The 19,834-nt window shown below is 38.8% G+C and overlaps 1 protein-coding gene across 1 annotated transcript in view; it reads left to right on the forward strand.

Moving 5' to 3' along the window:
• eys (eyes shut homolog) overlaps window positions 1–19,834 on the forward strand; it is a 276,707-nt gene that overhangs the window by 161,102 nt on the left and 95,771 nt on the right. The window contains exons 25-28 of the mRNA XM_046071407.1: window positions 4,765–4,962; window positions 6,656–6,777; window positions 9,923–10,044; window positions 10,844–11,103. Of these exons, the coding sequence (XP_045927363.1) occupies window positions 4,765–4,962; window positions 6,656–6,777; window positions 9,923–10,044; window positions 10,844–11,103 (702 nt within the window). The remainder of the gene's footprint in view (window positions 1–4,764; window positions 4,963–6,655; window positions 6,778–9,922; window positions 10,045–10,843; window positions 11,104–19,834) is intronic.

Consider the following 19,834-nt stretch of genomic DNA (forward strand, 5'->3'; position numbering starts at 1 on the left):
AGACAGCACTGAGAAAGCGCAGCACCTGTAAGAGAACAGGGGTGGGGGGTGATGACAGGAAACGACAGAAAAAACACTAGTTGCTGAAAGATACCTGCAGGAAAATGGGGAGGGGGGGTATGGGGAGAAAAAAAGACAAGAGACAATCAGCCGAACAACAGCAACAAACATCACTGAAAGGAAAACAACTGTGGGAGAAAGACAAATTCATGGTTTTAAAGGGATCTGTCAATGGAGTGTGACGTGGGGGGTCATGTTCTGCCCACTCTGGTTAAATTCTTATTAAGTCTTATTTACACTTACAAATTTTGGTTTTAAATGTCTACAGTACGCGCATGTGACAAAATTTACAATAGTCAAACACACTGATTATACCATGGCAGTTATACATTTCAAAACAATACAAAAATGTAAATAATGAAAGGTATTTCATTAATTAAAATATTCTTTAACTATAACTGCTCTACATATAGTTATGCTATCAAACGTACTTCCTTATGATAAAACAAGATAATAAGAAAAGCTTAATTAAACAGGTTCAAGTAAAACATTGTTAAACCCTTAACTTTAAAAATAGTAGGAGAACGAGGAGGAACGTTTTATCATAAATGTCACACTTGACATCCCTGACTACTCTTGGCGTCAAAGATAATTGAATTAATCCTTAATAAAGGAAATGAGGCATATGTTATAATGCAATAATTTAACATTACAGAACAATACAAGATTACATTCAGTTGTTATTCAGTTTACACATTGATTAGAGAGAATTTTAAACAGTGTAGAGAGGAGGACTTTTCAGTCTCAGAGAGATGCCTTCAGAGTTTTATGATCCGCTCTGGTGAACGTTATCTTTTCACACAAAGCTGTGGAACAGGAAGAAGTGGTTTGTTGTGTGTGTGATTGTTCTGTGCATTTCTTAACTAAGAGTGGTTTGTTAATCCAGTTATCATGATAAATCTTAGCGTCATGCAGAGTTTGGGGTCCTGGAGAATGGTGTCTCGGGTCTGTATGGTGTCAAAGCAGAAGTTTTAACAGTCTCTGGGTAGTAGAGCAGGCCCATTTCCTTCTTGGAACCATTTTGGGGTGCATGTGATTAGCAGCCTGGTATAGAATATGATGACCTGGATACCATATTGTGCCAGACAGATTTCACTTTAACAAGAGAGTATTAATATACTCCTTTGTCTGTTTTATTATTTATTTAATTATGTATTGATTTGACATGTGATTCATCTAAGAGCGCTTCAGTTGCATTCCAAGTCCTTTGATGTAGAGCTCAGTCAAGCTTTTCCCCTCTTTCTGGGATAGGGTCAACTTTGGCTCAGGCAGCGTCCCTGTTGTTTGGGAGTAAAACTCACCTTTTTGATAAATATAATAATTTGTGATATTGTTCCTCTGGTCGATGCAGATGGAATACATCACCTGGCCACACAATACACAAAAATCTGCCATACAGCAGAAGAACAGGTCCCAGTCAAGAAAGGATTCCATTCTATTGCTGGTCTACCCAACACCATTGGCGCAAAATATCCTTTGCCATATCTCAACCACAAGCTGTACCACTACAAAAATGTACAACTCATCTGCGACTCCCGCCTCGCAGGAGGTGCACACGACTCCTATAATTTACAGAACCATTCTGATTTGGGTATGTGCCTTAAACAAGGAGCTTCTGGAGACACATGTCTCATTGGTACGCATCTTTGAGTAATTATAAATTACAGCAACAGTGAGCGTCTATTTCTATAATGACTTGTTTTATTAGGAGATCGAGGGTATGTCCTAATTAATGACACCACTCACCAAGTGTCACTCACCAGAAGGTGTCCTTCACTCAGCAGTACACACGTACTCGCTCCACCATTGACCGCACAAGATCGTCATCTTAACATGAGTGGTGGAACATATCAATATGCATTCGCACCAGTAAGCGAAATGCCTACCTGTCTGCCTGACTTGCATTCCAGTGACAGCAGTCAGGTGCAACGTCTGGCATTACACCTAACATTTCCACCTGATCCCTTGATGAAGCCTTCAAGACTATGCTAGGCTTTATGTTGAGCCCTGGTAACCAGACGTCTCCCTCATAAAAAAAAAGCAGAATATCGAGTTATAACTCGATAACTAACCAATCAGTCTGATATGTGTAAAGGTCTGTATGGTTACACTGTAGCAGCCTGCTAGCTTTTCAGGCAATTTAATGAAGGTAAACAGCCCTGCACAACTGTCCTGTGTAATGGCACTTCTCAGAGGCTGCTGATTTATCAAGTCCTGCTGCCTTCAGATACTACAGGAATTTCATTTTCAACTGAAGGAGAAGCTTTTTCATACAGTATAAAGCATCTGGGGACAGCAGATACCGAAGAATCACACATATACATTCATAGATCAGGTCAGATGGATTTACTGGCTTATTTGCTTTAACCACAATAAACGTATTTTTGGTGTCGATTTTGGTAAAATGGATGATAATTGAACTACATCACATTGACTATCTAGTTAATAGAAAATGCATTATAGTTTAGCTATATATTCCTACATATTACACAATAAAAGCATAATAATAAACATATATTTACAATAATGACACACATGGTGCAGAACGAAAAGAAATCCTCTTTTTCAGCCTTCCTAGAAGACTGTATCAAGGGATTAGGTGGAAGTGTTAGGTGTCGAGTCTGGTGTGGTGACATTGTGCTTCGCACCTGCCTGCATCAGCTTCACTCAACCCTCCACTGATATGTGACACTAGATGTAACTGGAAATGTTCTGTTATTTAAGTGTTAGGTGTAGTGTCAGATGTGCAGTGCACCTGACCACTGTAGCGTCACTCAACACCAGACCTGTTCCTACATATTACACTGTTATTTTGATATTCTACAGTTGGTACTAAATATGACAGCTCGTTAGCTGCAGCAGTACCGTCTTTAGATTTCCGTTCTTGACATTCTTGACTTATCTCTCAACTTTTCCTTGTGTGCCGTTTTATGGGGATTGGTGGGGAGTTGACCTATGCCAATTAGGATTAACTGGCACATGCTTTTATTTTATGAGGACAATGGGACTCATCATTGTGAGAACACTTACGCGAACAATTCTGCAGTTTAAGAAACACAAATCTGACGTAGACTTCTCTTAGGACCTTTCTCAAGAACAAATTTAAGAAAAAAACTTGAATGCTACACAGTAGTAAACTAACGTAGAATCACCTCAAACATAATCACTCAGGTTTTAATCCCAGCCGGTATACAAGTCAATTTGTTGCTGAAGATTTCAACTGCGAAAAGCCCAAGCCTTGGTTTGCCTCAAATTGTTGTTAGACCCAATCAGCACCTCATCCATCTTCCTCGCTAAAGATCACACATCTAAGAAGCACAGTTTGTCTAAAGCAAATTGAACTTTTTTGTCTTCTTTGATTTAATACACAAGCCTGTTTCCACTCTTTCTCCAAGGCTGTGTATACACATTGCATGTTCCTGAGTATCTCCAAATGGAAGGTAGCCACAGCACAAGTAGGTTCAAATAAAATAAGGGACCTGGCACTGGAAACTTTGCTGCACTCCAGTCCTAGAGTTTGTGAGAGCTGCCAGAACTCAAAAATACTGAAAGCAACAAACAGCTGTAGAATGGGTTGTTGATTCTCGATGAGACTGGCAGGACTGGCAACCCTTTCAGACTACAGAGTGTCATTTGATTCACACTTATCATCAAAATAATGCTTCATGGAGCTTTAATATCACTCCCTCCTTATACAAAGACCAGTTAAGTAAGCATTTTGACAGCACTGCGTGTTTGACAAAATAGCGCAGCCACTTCTTTCTCAAGGAAAGTAGCTATTGCCTCATCTTGAAGTAGTTCCTCTGAAACTATCAATAAAAGATTGCACTATTGTTTCCTGCATATTGTACAACTGGCAAGCTGTTACATAATGTCAGAAGCATTCACAATATTAAAGTGCGGAATTTCAGTATTTCCAGTTCCTCTATAAATAAGCAAGCAATTTCACCAAGATTTTTTGCTGATCATTTTTGCAGCAATTTCTTTAAGAATGCCCTAATAATTTTCTCATTGTCTGTACAGTTCTAGCAGTTTGGTAAAACAAAGTGACAGCTAAGTGACACAAAAGTCTTAATTGTGCAAAGGGTATGCTGCTGTTAGCACATTAGTAATTCGATGGAGTGCTGCACAGCCATAGGTGTGCTTTTATCACTTGTTTTAAATCAGCATGGGACATGACAGCCAATCAGAACTGAGGACGTAAACCATTCATTTGGTAATTGTTTTGTCAAAAGCAAAAACCTTGTAATATTTTAGATACTGTAATATCATCAATCATTTTATTATCAAATGTTCTGCCACTGAAATGGATGAAATGAAGACTGCAATTGTTAGTTTTAATGGTTCTAAAATAAATCCAGCATCCCGATTGTTTGACTATATTTCTGCAAGGATAACCTGTAATTGCAAATATTTTTGTTGTTTTGCTTTGGTAATTTATTAAGAAAATTAAGAAAGTGACTCTGGATCAGCTTCTACTGAAACACTTTTAAGACATTGTGTGACTTTCTGTTGGTCTGTTTGTCTCTTTGTTCAATGAGTAAGCTTGACACAGCATGTACTCTACCACAAAGACAGGTTCAAGGAAACACACAATATGGGCTTAATCTTTAATAGCTGCAGGTTTGTAGTTCCATTGTATTTCTACATAGATTGTTGTCTGCTGGATGGTCATCCAACATGTATTTTTTTGCCTCACTCCAGGTCATAATTGTGAGTTCTTACCCTGCGAGGCCAGTAATCCATGTGAGAACGGTGCAGTGTGTGTGGAGGAGTTGGATCAGGAGCATTTCCCTTTGGGTTTCCGCTGTCACTGTCGCCGGGGCTTCACTGGCCCCCGCTGTGAAATCAATGTGGACGACTGCAGCTCCAGCCCCTGTTTTCATGGCTTCTGCTATGATGGTAAAAAAAACAGCGTGAACATGCTTAATAACAGGAACTCAAGATGGAAGCAACACACACATATGCAATGGATATGTCAAATTTCATTTGCTCACTTACTGTCTAACAGGCAGTTTTCAATTGGGTCACCGTTGCAGCTAATAAGGATGTTATGAGAGTGGAGTTATTCCATCTGATGTGAGGATCTAGGACATTACCTGCTGGAGTAGGCTTGATTAGTTCCTTAACATTACTGTAGAAGGAAATCAATGAAGCATCAATGTTGTGTTGTAATTTCAATAATGGATGATACATGACATAATTAATACAGTCAAAGCTCAAAGCACAGTATTGTTTTTCTTCCAATGATTTTACCCCTGTGTATTCCATCACTAGCATAAGTGATTAAAAATGCATTGTTATTTATCACTAGTTGGCCGATGATTGTCATGTATTTTGGTTAATTTATTTTACATGTCCTGCAAAGGAAATAAATTAAGAACTGCACACAACTATGTTAAATGTTTTATTTTAAAATAACTGCAATTACTGTACTTCAGTAAGTTGTGCAAAGTCAAAGTAGAATTGTCTTGGTAGCAAAATATTTATGCTGTAGTAACTACAGTAGTATTACCTTCCAGCCTTCATGGCATCTCAACAAATCCTGCCAATGTTGTTTCAACTGGCTTGTGCAGTGATGGCAGTGGATAACTATCTGAGAGTATCCTATCCTACACTGTGCTACAGTAGACCTCGGCCAGCTGTCTTGACTAATCTTGAGTGCAGCCAGTTCACCTTAGGTTAGTGAGGCAGGCCTCTAGGACCTATTGGCCGGCACTCAGCAGCAGCCAGCCAACCACCAGGGAGAGCACTGCATAGCCACAGTGGCTGAGATGAGTAATGCTGCTGCCACCCAGGACCTAAAGCATTTAATGAGAGTAATAGCAGCTACACGCACCAAGACAGAGTGACAGCATAGATTACGTGGTAAATCTTTGGGATAATGAAGAATCCTGGGACCCTGACTGGGGAAGTAATAAATTCACTCCTGTAAGAACTGCAATTACCTCTGTCAGTGGCTGCCTGTACACCAGTGTTGTGTTGGAGAAACAGAATGATGCATCCCTCTTTAACACCATATTAATAATTAAAGACGGGAAGGAATGGATTAGTAGACGTGTGAAATTTTAACTTCTGATGGAAGAAATTGGCACATTTGTAACATCTGAATAAAGCACGGCCCAGGAATGGGCTCTCTCCCTCTGTTGTACTTCTTCCCCCCTCATTCAATGTGTTAGAAGTGTGTTGAGAGTGTGAAAACAGATGACAAGGCTTTCAGGCTTTCATTGAGAAAGAGTGGGATAAGTAAAGACCAGGCACAAGGAAAGTAGTAGGAGAAAAGAGGACTGAATGGCTATTGCAGACAGGTTCATTTAAAGATGGTTAGGGTGTCATACTCTGTCAGACTGATGCAGAGGGCGGCAACCTGTCACAGAGATTTAGCAACAACAAGTTTGATTGATTCTGCACAAGGCATTTATTTTAATGGCCATATCCATTAAAAAAATGAAATCACAGTGGGTGATTTTGCTTTATGTTCATAATCAGCACTTACCTGTGTAGATATGTAGTACATTAGTAGGAACGACCGAGGGATGACGGAATTAATTTATGATGCAAGGTGCTGTAACTGTCCATCTGATTTTTGTTTCAGTTGTAGATGGCTTTTACTGCCTTTGCAATCCTGGTTATGCTGGACTGAGATGTGAGCAAGACATTGATGACTGTGTGAACAATTTGTGCAGTACAAACTCAACATGTAAGGACCTCCATCTGGTAAGTGGACACATCTTTTGTTTGGCAGTGTAATGGGCTAATATAATGGCCTTTAAATGTCTTTAAAATGCCCTGATGTCCTGTAAATCACTAGAGTTGGTAACCAATTTAAATACTCTACAGTTGATTGTAGAATATTGACAGATCTGAATCACACAAGGTGCTGCCTATTACCTGTGGTGACTGTCATGCTGTTAATGCTTAAAAGCATTTATATTGCAGTAAAATATAGACATATGCAATAACATGAATAGTGGTGTATTATTAAAAAGAATAAAATATGGCTACATGCCTCTGGGTTCTGCTACAGGTGGACAGTGATCAGGTTTATATATTGTAGCCAATCTGGAAGACTTTATTGGTGTTATTGGGAACTTTGTTGAGCATGAGGAGATGCAAGTATTTCAAGTATCAGGTGTCTCGGTAAAACAAGGAACAGGAAATGTCTTGTAAATGCACCTTATTGCATCTCCAAATAGACAAATCATGCCAGTTATGCCATTTATGCATTGTGAGCTGAGCTCTTTATGTGCCAAAATGACCTAAAGGTTACTAAGTATACTTGCAGAAAAACAGTAGACATATTAAGTATGTGTAAGTGTCCATATTTTGCCCAGAACACCATTTTTTGCTATTAGATTTCCAAAACAATGCATATTATTTCCTTTGGCTAATTAATTAGACGTCTTTTAAAAAGATTAATCTCTTGATTCTATATTTTAGATTTTTGTATGGTCATTCAGTGACTTTACATTCCGTTAACAGACCCTTCACAACACAGTATATTCTCCATTGCTGGTTGCAGCGTCCTTCTCTACTGATGTCTGTTTCCACAGATACACACTCTTGGGTTTTAAGGAACATTTTAAGACTTTCTTTTTGCAAGGCACAGCTTTACTTCTGTAGTTATTTGAGTGTTTTTTAAGCCAATAACATTGATCTGTTGCAGCTGCAAAAAGGCCTTGGGAGCTGAATGCTGCTTACAAACTGTGCAATGAGTACCAGGGGCCTTTTTCCAACAGATGCTTATTTGCTAACAGATTGCAGTAGTGAAACAGATGTGTCATAGATAAATTCTTTGGGTTAGTTTTTTTTTCTTTCTCTCACTCGACAAAGACAGATAAGTTTTGGTGTACAGTCCATACCGAATGTTCAGGTTTAAAATTAGTCTGTACTCTTGAAAATTAATACATAATGTGTACATAAAGAAAGATGAGATCTATTTAACAAAAACAGCATGTTTCGGATGATGGTGAGGAGAAAAAGTTGCTCTTACAAAGTACTTCAGAACCTTTCAAACTTAACTTTGACATTTTCACAACTAATTGTTAAGCTTTCAGCGTGGCAGTAAACGTCTTCCATAACAACTGGTCAATAATGATCTATATTTTATCCAACTAGTCACAAATTATTAAAGCCAGATTATGGATTGTTAAACCACGCTTTGAGGTTTCAAAGCCAGCCTGTTGGATTTTTACCTAAATTTTTATCTCAAGTGTGAAAAGTGTGTGGGCAATGTCCACATAAAACTAACTTTAGGCTTTCATTGGTAACTTTCTTGTAGTTATAGGTACTACCTGAAGCAAACTAGCATGTTCTAACGTTGTTGTCAAGACACACTGATTTCAAGAAAGGGCTCCTGTACATTTATAGGAAAACTTAAGCAGAAATGGTGATTCTTTTCTCTATATATTATTTATTATTTATTTGTTTATTATTAATAGTCTACAAGGAATTCTGTAATGTTAACCCTAACTCTAACCCCATGTTTCATGAAGTGAAGGGCAGAATTCTGGTTAAAACATTTCACTGTAATTTTCTGGGAACTAAATACTCCAAATCTAAAGACAAAAGGATACTGCATAAGAAGAGAATGGGGAGTGGTATGAGGGATATAATGTGATTTCAACCAATATTTTTGTAGTCACACTGTTCTCTGTTTCACCGGTGTATTTTTTTTTCTCAACTCATTATTCAAATAGGGATAGTTTTTGGAAACCCCTTCACACAGTCTTGTTTACAGTGCAGCTATTCTTCTCTCTGAACACTGTGTCCCACAGAGCTTTAGCTTATTTTGGAGAATTGCGGTCCCTGAAGGTGACTTAGCAGCAAAAATGAGATTATGTTCTATTGCCAGGGGTAAGGAATTGGAGTCTCCTGGAGGTATCTAATTTATCATGAGATGACGGCATTTCCCCCCCCACCACCATAGGGGCCACAGTGTACAAATTATATCAGACAAAGTTTAACGGCTCCCCTCCAGTGTATGAAATACAGATTAGCATACATTCAACCAGCAGCACCCAGGACCTTTAGACAGGATGTTGGCAATGAGGAATCCTGAAAAACCCTTGACCATATAACTACCATCATCCTGTATGTAAAGAGGAATTTAAATTAAACTGGTACCTTAGAAAGTAATAGGCAACAACCATTCATCTCTTGTTCTGTGATTAATTATCATAATGCAGATTGCAATGATGAAATAAAGGACGTTCGCATGCTGCTGTGAATGGAGGAAAGAAAAAATGAGAAGAGGCTATATATAAGTCTATTTCTTGTACAGTAGAAACAACATATTCATTGGTTATAGAAAGACATTCTGACAAATTAAATGAAACATATTTTACACGTTTGCTTGTCTATGAAAATTCCTTTCTATGCAAAATACAGAGTGGTAATATTGTATGCTTGATAAAGGCTTGTACTATATATCTCGAATGGCATGGACACAAACAGGCGTGCATTTTATCCGGAGGGTGGGTGGTGGAAGGAATACATCTGCATAGCAGCCATGTGAAAATTTAAGACAAGCATGACTCTTCCACAGTTTAAACAGATTTCCACAGGAAAGATCGGCTTGTTAGTGGGAGGTTTTATTCTGCAACATTTGTGAGAAAATTGAGATGAATTTAATCAAGTATACTAAACTGTAACAGGTATAACTAAGTAAATAATAACTGGCAGAATGTGTTCAGCTTCATTATGTCGATACAGTACTTTTTAGTTATATTTTAATGGTGTGTATTGCTATTTTAAATACTAGGCTCTACCTATCTAAATTACTATACTGAGACATGTACAGATGGAAGGTGTCACCAATTTTCAATGTTAATCTAACAGTGTTTCCTTTGTTGTATTGCAGAGCTATGAGTGTGAGTGTCACTCCGGTTGGGAGGGGGAGTTCTGCCAACAAGAAATTGATGAATGTTTATCTCAGCCCTGCAAAAACAATGCCACCTGCACAGACCTTCTCAACAGCTACAAGTAGGTGTGCGAGCTGGCTCGAGGGTGCTGTCCTCATGAGGTGCATCAGTCACTTAATAAATGCAGAAAAAGAAGCCGTTCAGAGATAGCAATATGTCCTTCCACTGGCAGCGGAGATAATGAATTGCAGATGGCAGGTAAAACAAATGAGTCAATCAATGGCTCACAGCATGAAAAGGTTTCAGGGGATCTGTGACTCATTGGAGGAAAAAGCTGGTGGATCTGCTTCAGCTAATGCCCCCTTCTCGCTAGGGAGATGTAAAACTGCTTCAGGTGGAAAAGTTGGGGGATGAAAAGGAATGCAAGGTGGAGTGGTTGGTAGTGCTCGGGTACTCACTGCCACCAAGTGGAATATTCACCTGCCTTAAGAGCTGACACACGCTCTCTCTGTTTCTCTGTCTCTCTCTTTCTGTCTGTGTCTAGCACGCATACATTTCCATTTAATCCCCACTCAGTGCTCTAACCTCCTGTGTCCTACATTCAGCTGTCCAGAATGAAAAGCTGCTCTGACCAGTAGTCCAATTAACCTGTAAATCCCCTGTACTGTTTCACACAAACCTCCAATACATGTACGTAGTGTAGCACTGTGTACACAGATAAGTCGGTCCTGTAGATCATTTGAATTACAAAAAAAGTATATGCCATGTGGCTGCAGCACCTCACAGTACTGCTGCTATATCCATTTTTAGCAGAGGATGACACCCTTAGAAATCGATTTAAGAAGTTTTAAGTGTGTATTTAGGATTCGTTTTAATTTATGCCGAAATGACAGTGCCATATCTCCTCTGGTGTATCCAAGGTGTTTGTGCTCACCAGGCTGGACAGGTGTGGATTGTGCAGAGGATGTGAATGAGTGTGATTCTGGACCTTGTCTAAATGGAGCTCAGTGTCAGGAGTCAAACCTACCTGGGGAGTTTTCTTGCACCTGTCCTCCCTTCTTCAGTGGCCCCTTGTGCAACCAGCCTTATGACCCCTGTGACCCTTTCCACAATCCCTGCCTGAACAACTCCACCTGCCTGACACGCTCCAATGGAACAGCCTCCTGCAGATGCCCAGCTGGTGAGTGAGCATACCGCCACAACCTCATACTAATAGTGCTTTTTTCCCCCTCCAGACCGCTTTTCAAGTATAACTACACCATTTTGTTGAATAGGTTACTGCACAGCTCAAGTACTTTGAAGAACACAAATTCATCAAGTTAAACATGTACAACAAGGATAGACAATAGATCAAAAGGTTCTAGCAAAGAAATATATTCCTGTCACAGTCAAGTATGCATCATTTGTATCTTCTCTCTGAAATGTATGAGGTTTTCCAAAAAATATCAATGGAGACAATGAATGTTGATGTCTTGTGCATTAATCATATGTTCAACTGTACTTCCGACACCTCTGAAAAAAACCAACAGTAAAGATTTTCCTACAAGGTTGATTTCAAACAATGAGTGATTCATACAAAAAAGTAAGTTTTATTTTGTGCTGCCATTGGGAGAGGATCTAATAGTTTGTGTAGCTGGAATCTAGTCATTGGCTGGCCATGGGTTGGTCAGCCAATGACTAGCCAATGGTTTGATCACATGATGATCAAATTTGGCCTGCTGGGAAGTTGGTGTTTATTGATTGTAATACATTTCCTGGATTTTTACACATTTTTCCTTCAAAGTTATGCGAAGAATAGTCAATTAAGCTGGACAAGTTTGATTTTTGACCTTTTTATGAGAATAACTTACTTACTGCTTTATCTTGGTTTGATTTCTGCTGATGACTTTAAATAACCAACCGTAGTTAAGTCCAGTGGTGGCAGGGTTGTTCTCTTTACAGTCCATGGTAAATCAAATGCTGCGGTACTACATTCTGGGCTGTTTCCTTGGTGTTTACATTACAGTACATATTGCAGTACATATTGCCCCCTTCAGATGATGTTTATTTATAGAAACAGTAGCTTGCAAGGCTGGGCCAAGACCCAGATTAAAATCAATACCATTTGTTTAACTAAATAATTCTAATTTATTTTAGAAAAAAAACTACCCAATAAAAAGTCTGGTTACATGGTTACATCCTGTTCGCCCATTGTGTACCCGTCAGCTGTTAATACATTGTCATGCATGTCATTGCAATCAGTTTCTGATAAAATAGTTCCTTCTCTTTTGCATAATGCAGTTGCATATTTTCCTTTCTGCTACTCATTAACTGTCCAAACAAGCCATCTGGGTAGCCCATTAGCTCCCATCACCATGGAAAAAGACAAAGGTGCTTTTAACTGTGCATATTACCATGTTTTGGTCACAGCACACGCACTGACATAAAGACCGTCAGTGTTACCATTGAACACTGTATCACTGTAAATAGGAATATGCAGAATAGAATATGGAAATGAAAGTCAAGCCTTGTGCTTCTTTGTGTTTCTTCTAACATTTAAATTAATTAAGTCAATTACTTAATTACACTAGCAGGTTCCATAAGCAAGCCATCTAATAAATCCAAACTAAAAAAGCCCAACAGATCTGTAAATTTAGATCCTTGCTCCTCAACAATATCCCTACACACAAAAAGCATAAATGGGCAAACAAAGCAGATTTCACTGGTCCTCTAGTGCATTGTTTGGAGCTCATGCTAACTTGGTAATTGAAAGATGGTAGTTTTGTCCCTCACAGAAAATCGCAGCTGTGGTCAGCTTGAATTCATGTCTGTGACAATGGATTTTTACAGTGAAAGATAGGGCTGGGTGATATGGACGGTTTGGCAGAACTCAGGTAGAAAATATATCAGTATTTTCTGATAAGTTGGCTGGGGGGTGGGGGGCGGTTTTAGGGGCATGTTTTTACTATTTGTAGGAACTTAGCTTGTTTGTTATTTCACCGTTTTAATTATTTCATTCTCCACCTTATTTAACTGTCACTCACTTATTGAATCTGCCTCCTTCAGTTCTCTTCACACTCACAGACTTAACGTACAGTACCTCTGCTGCAAACACGTCAGTGTGCCCTGCTTCTTTCGGTCTTTCCCTGTATGTCTGCTCCGATAACTTTCTCCATCAGTAGTACGCTACAACAGAACTTGTCTTCTGGACTTTTCCTGCCGTTCCGCCGCATGTTAGCCTTTTGAAACAAAGCCAACGTGGTAGCTAACGACAGCTGCACTATTGAGTTCACTGTCATTTTACCTGGTCTGTGCTTCTAAAATATCCACCATGTCGCGACTTGTAACATAATAACCCCATTTCTCTGAAAAATGCTACAATGTGTCGGCAAACATACCTGAGCCGGCCCACCAAAGTAAAGTGTATGTGTGGGAAACACTGACTGAACAGTTGTTTTTTACAAGCCAGGTCTTCAGCAGTGTCGACCGGCACCGTCTATCCCTCCATGTTGTTAAGGACTTGGTAAGTGGACGGCTGCGTGCAGATGCACAGGAAGGGGCAGGGCTGAGCAGTGTATTAATTAACTCGTCTATGAAGATTTTCAGTCATCCAGGTCATAGTTATCCAACAAAGGTTAACAAAGGTAAAAACAAAGGTTCCCTGCCAGTCAGTCAGAACTGAAGAAGTCCTTTGGATGAGGGACGAAACGTCTTCCAGTATCTTCAACCAAGTCCAGTTGCCCTTGATTTTAACCTTCGCTGGATTAATTAACTCAACATCAAACTGTCTAAATCTATATCTCTTTTTAAATTATATCGGTATACCTGATTATACCGCCCAGCCCTAGTGAAAAAGATCATCCAAAAAGTCTGTAGAAACAACTCACTACTCTTGAAGCTAAATTCACATCTCCACTGTGTATTCACACTCTCAGTATGTGCAGAAATGGCCATGTTCCAAATTGTGCCAAAATATGGCTCAATAGACAGCTTGGTGTTGTGGGCTGTCTGTGACTGTTTGATTACATTTGAGTACTGATGCGAAAGAGGAAATCAAATTACTGCAAATGTAAAAGCTTTGGAATGAAACTGTTACTCTAGTTTAGATATTTAAAATAATCACGTTACTTAGTGCATGTAAAGCATACTGTTGTTGTCTCGCTCCTTCATAAATGACATACACATCCTCTCAGGCCTGAGTTCACACACACACACACACACACACACACACACACACACACATCTGAAATGAAACACATGAAAGTCTAATTCATGTTCAATTCATAAGCTCTGCCAGTTATAAAAAAAGACCTCTTACTTTGTTGAAATGACCTGTTTGGAAGTTTGTTAGTAAGCCCCCTTATAGCGTAGGAATTATAAATGATAATGTTTTAACATTCAAACTGATCAGTGTGCAGGTTAAGATGCTATAGGGTTGTGCTGTACCTAATGGCTCTATCAGCGCGGAGATGAAAAGATGTTGCCAGATATAAATAGAGCGGCTGGGTTAGTTTCAGAAGGCTTCCTTGGAGAGGAATAGGAAATTAGGTGCTGGCTGCATACATTACACCAAGAGCTTTGCGTGGGCTTGGTCGTTTTCACTTCACACAAGCATGGTGACTCACTACTCTCCATTATTGTTCACCATAAATCCATCCTACATAGCTACTAATCAACAAATACAGAGCTGTTATACAACCCATGGCTTGATTCCAGCGTAGCAATTTTACAGACTTGTTATTTACCAGTCAGTGTAGGTTATTTGTCAAAGAAACTGTATAGGCCTTACATTATTCCCAGACCTAATTAAATTTGAATTTGTCTGCCAGATTTAATGCCACAAGAATCTCATCCCACGTCTCAGGTCACAAAACTTTGCACCTGTAGTTTTTGTATGTCACATTTCAGCTTGGGAGTGGCACGTCAGCTCTGTAGCACCCCCTAATGACTTTTAAGCCCTAAGACAAATACTCAAAACTTGGCACTACTATTTTGTTATCTGATATGGTTCTGGGACATGGGTGTGAGAGGTGGCTTGACGGCACCCCCTGCACAGTAAATTTCACCTAGATGTCCGAAATTTTAGGAGGCAAACGTATCATCTGTGAAGCAAAAAAAAGCCTCTTGGAGCCATACCAAGCCCCAAGGTGGTGTGCCGTGCCAATTCAATATAGTGACCAGATAGTGACCAAATAGTAATAATCTGGACAATATGGACAATTACAACTTCTGGGTCTGTCACTTGATGCACACTGGCGTCAAAATACATTTTCCCAATGACTTACATTGTGAAAGCATTCAGAATTTCAGAATTTGAATCATGATAACTGATTCTGATCTGATAACATTTAGAAAACTAGAAGAGCCGCACAATTAAATAATTTTACCCCCATTCAAGTTAGCAACGGGCTAACATGTTATCGGCCGAAATTAGCAAGCATGCTAACAGATTCAGTTTTTCAAAAGAAGTAACTGTTGCACCTCGACCACACATTGTCAGATCTTTTCCATATTTCTCATGTTTGATAAGTGTAGTGTCAAATTCAGAGCTGCGACAGCCGGCCTCCAATGACAAGACCACAGCTGTCGCTCCCCGAGGTGTGGGCGCGTTCAACACAGCTTGCAGCTGCTTGCCCTCTCTCTCTCTCAACTGGTCGGTTCTGCTCAAGGTTTCTACCTGCTAAAAGGAAGTTTTTCTTTTCCATTGTCGCCATGTGCTTGCTCATGGTGAGAATTGTTGGATCACTGTAAATAACATAACACAGAGTACGGTCTAGACCTTTTCTAAGTACATCTGTTATGTATTGGTGCTATGTAAATAGAAGTTCATTGAATTTAACTGAATTCCAAACACTCAAGTTGACACCACGTAATAAATATTACCAAGGTTGACTTGTTATAAAGTCAACACCAATTTGTCAATGGCTTTTAGTTGTGCTCATTTGCTATGTTGTATGGTGTATGGTAAAATTGCAGTGTGCATTGCATTAATACAACATGAGTGCGCAGGCATCTCAGTCAGACCTTGGTTGTGTAATTGGCACAAATCACAGTATGGTGGCAGTATGTTCTTAAACCAAATTCAAGTGCACAGCAAAACTACATTAAAATTCATGGATATCTCTCTATTTGCTATAGGCTAGATACTGATTCTTGAGTTATGAAACGAAAGCTTTGGTGTCACATGGTACACATTCCAACTGCAGCTTAGTTGAGTCCATATGGTCAGCACTCAAAAATTCATACTCAAAGACAGTTTGTGCTCTTATACATGAGCACAGTTGGAAATCATGGCTCCTGCACGATGGTAAAACATGCCTCAGGGTGAACATGAGGGTTCATGCTGTTAGCAAGGTTGTATTATGAAATATATCAGTGGTCTAGACTTGGGGTGTACTTTGCATTTGTTTGTAATTTGCAGGTGTTATTGAAGTGCTTTTGAAGCAAGCTGCTACTCCTTGCTGTTTCACCAATTTTGACATGAAGATGGTGGATCATTTAATCATTTTAGATATTTAGGGAGACGGTGTGGCAGGAGTATAGTCAGCCAGTCAGAAAGAGTGAGAGAGAGAGAGAACAAGTACATTTTTGTTAGCTTTTCTGTACTCTGTATGTATTTTTGTTTGGGTATGTTATGTGCTTATGTAAAAATGTATTTTATACTGATGACTTTAGAATGACTTTATCATTGTTGGATTTTTGTAACTATCAAATTTCTAACAGTCTCAAAAGTCTAGTATTGGTCGGGCAAATTTCTATACTGGGAAAAAAAAATATTTACTTATAATTTATGTTGTTCTTGTGTTTAAATTCTGGCTACATGCTACTTTTTAGCAAGTTGTCAATTGAAGAGACCCTGATTTCTAATGAGAAGTTGCCCCAGAGGCAACATTAATATTTTGATAAATAGTGGATGGAGACAGTCAAACTTTTTGTGGCCAGTACTGATACTTTTTCTCAAACTTGCTGTATTAAATGTGTTGTAAAGCTAAGTATCATAGTTTTCCCAAGATACTTCACTAGACTATATCAGTCTCACCAAAAGGGTGATGTGGCGACTTTACTCTTCGTCAGTTCAAGAGGAACAAAAGGCAGCCATTAGGAGGTTCCTACTGGGAGTAGCCTTAAAGGATTTGTAAAACACAGCCACAATGGAAATGAGTTTTGTCTACAAAGGTATACTCTGAGAACCTGGAGGCCAGATTAAAACGAGAGCCAGTTGAAAGAATATTCTTATAAAGAAGAAACATAAGGAAAGCAGTTATCCTCTCTTGATTGTAGAGGGTTCCTGAAGTTTTTGTTCTTCCTAGCAGTGACTCTCCGCTGAGGCTCTGGCCAGGAGGCCTAAGTCATCTTGCCTGACCAGCACAGATGTTCCACTTTCCTCTTAATGAGCAGCCTCAGCAGGGAGTGCCAAACCTGATAGAAGAGCAACCTGAAAATGGGAGAGTTAGGGTAGAGGTTGGGGTGAGGGTTACTGGCCGACAACCACAACAAATGAAACAAACACGCATGGCATCAGTCAACACAGATAACAGTACAAGCCAGAGTTGCATCAGATTCCTGAGTCTTGTACACAATCTATACTGTAGGCTTTCGTGTCCTTGCTCAGTTTGCTGAACTGTTTGCAAACATAACATAATGCACATGTAAACTACAACATCCTGGGTTGAAATAAGATCTAGGACTTTTGTTGCATGTCCTCCAACTCTGTCTTTCAGCTGTCTGAACTGTAAAAAAAACTCTAGACTTAATTCTTTTAATTTAGAACATTCAAGCTGCTTGGCTGGATAAATAATTATAAATTATTCTTTAAGTGTTGTTGACACATAATCTGATGTTGAAGCCACAAATAATTGGTGTTGTATTCCATTAAACATTATATATTACCATATAGGGCAATTCTTTTGCACAGCCATTGAATAGATCCGTGATCCGTCAACATGATAGTCAAATTAGTCTTTTTTTGGGAAAGATGCATATAAAATGTCTTATTCCTATTAATATGGAGTTTTATCTCAGAGATGGTAAATAATTCTCATATAGGCAATTGATAATTAATACTAATGATTTAAGCATTGGTAACATTTGCAGAAAAGCAGTAACAAAGTGTATGAATGTTACATTCCTTTTTTTATTCAAATGTTCTGAAAACTAATGCCTCATTTTTGCACACAATGGAAAGAACACTATGTTACTGTAGCACTTAATGTTTAAGATTTATTAAAGACTTCATTCCATAATTCCCATCTGTATTAAAATGTGCCTATGCCCATTAGCACCTTTTCATTGGGTTTTGGGTGTTGGCACATTTCAGTTTTAAAGGGGAGCTACATTGGACAAGGGAACAATCAGTTTGCCTCTAGTCTACTGCATGAAGTGGAGAAATATGATTCTTGCAGTATAGTGAATTAGTCCAATAGCATTGTGTGGTCCCTTTACATGCAAAACCCATTTGGTCTCCATGGCTGAGAATATCCCCAGAGGTGTTCCTGGCCAGATGGAGAACAAACCCCTTTATTTGCATGGCATGCTACACTTGCCTTCACCTTCCACAAGATTGAGATTGTGTCCTACCAAACAGTTGGTTAATGAGCTACTGTGAAGCTGTGCCAACAAGAGAACTGACACATACTTAATATGATATTGAAAAAGATGTGTTGCCAAAGATGTGTTGAAACAGTATATCCTCATTGCATTCATTTAAAGTGATTATTCTTTTTTAGGGAGGGGGTAGACAATATGACTTATGGTAGAGGTGTCTCAATTTATAAAAAAGATGCCCTGGCAGATGTATGTGACTATCACTGACCTCAGTACTGTATAGTGATAGTGAAAATAATGCACTTTTTTTATACCCAGAGTCAACTAAACTTACTGTATTTTTTTTTTGTTTAATAGTGTGCTTTTCTAGATTAACAAGATTTAGCTGATCATCTTATACATTCTAAATATATGTATTTATTTAATGCAAACCAAATTTGTCGTGCTTAGTTCTTACAATGTTCAATGACAAATAATTAAGGAAGATAGTGCCGCGCTGAGATTAAAAATCTATTTTACAGGAGTGTCCTGGCTGAGATAGCAGCAGCATGTGGAACATAGAGGTTACAACACTGACTATATAAAACTATAAAACTAAAAAATGTGTTGTATTTTTAGTCATTACTTAAGCTTAATTTAACTAGCTCAATATAATGTGACAGTAAGCTCCACAATAACCATTTCTCCCCATAATATAATTACTGAGATCAAACATATTTCAAAAAAAATTTTCTCACTAAATAATAGTAAGAATAACTTCATAGCATGTAGATCAAAGCTCCATTTGGAAAAGTATCATCTAGCCTAATATCCTGAAAGTGAAGACACACAAAATTTTAAAATGTAGCAGGTGTGCAGTCTCAGTATGTGAGCGTGCCCCTTTAGCGAGCAAAGGTCTCAGCATGCTAGTGATATTCCATTGCTGAGGGCAATTTAGCTCTGAGACCTCTGTTTCCAGCTGCATCAAAAAAATAAAGGCAGAAGAAAGCTTCAATGAGCACATAGTGGTATCAGAAGTTTTACCGTCATTAATAGCCTTTAACATATTGGTGTTTAACCCTTGAATGCTTCACAGCAGGTAAAATACCCAGTTTGTCTCTGTGTAAATCTGTGGCCACAGATCTGACAGAAGATACTCATTTTATGTAGCATAGCCAAGACAACAAATTTAGTGGGGGACACAATGAAGTCACGGAGTCTACTGTTCAACGATGTTAATATAAACATCAAAAAGTATATATATATGTGTGTGTGTGTGTGTGTGTGTGTGTGTGTGTGTGTGTGTGTGTGTGTGTGTGTGTGTGTGTGTGTATATATACAATTTACATTTATACCATCAGTGATTGATGTTTGCTGTTGGCAAAGCTGCAAGACTACGGAGGACCCCA

This window comes from Micropterus dolomieu, linkage group LG15 (genome assembly GCF_021292245.1).
Source record: "Micropterus dolomieu isolate WLL.071019.BEF.003 ecotype Adirondacks linkage group LG15, ASM2129224v1, whole genome shotgun sequence".
NCBI classification, from domain to species: domain Eukaryota; kingdom Metazoa; phylum Chordata; class Actinopteri; order Centrarchiformes; family Centrarchidae; genus Micropterus; species Micropterus dolomieu.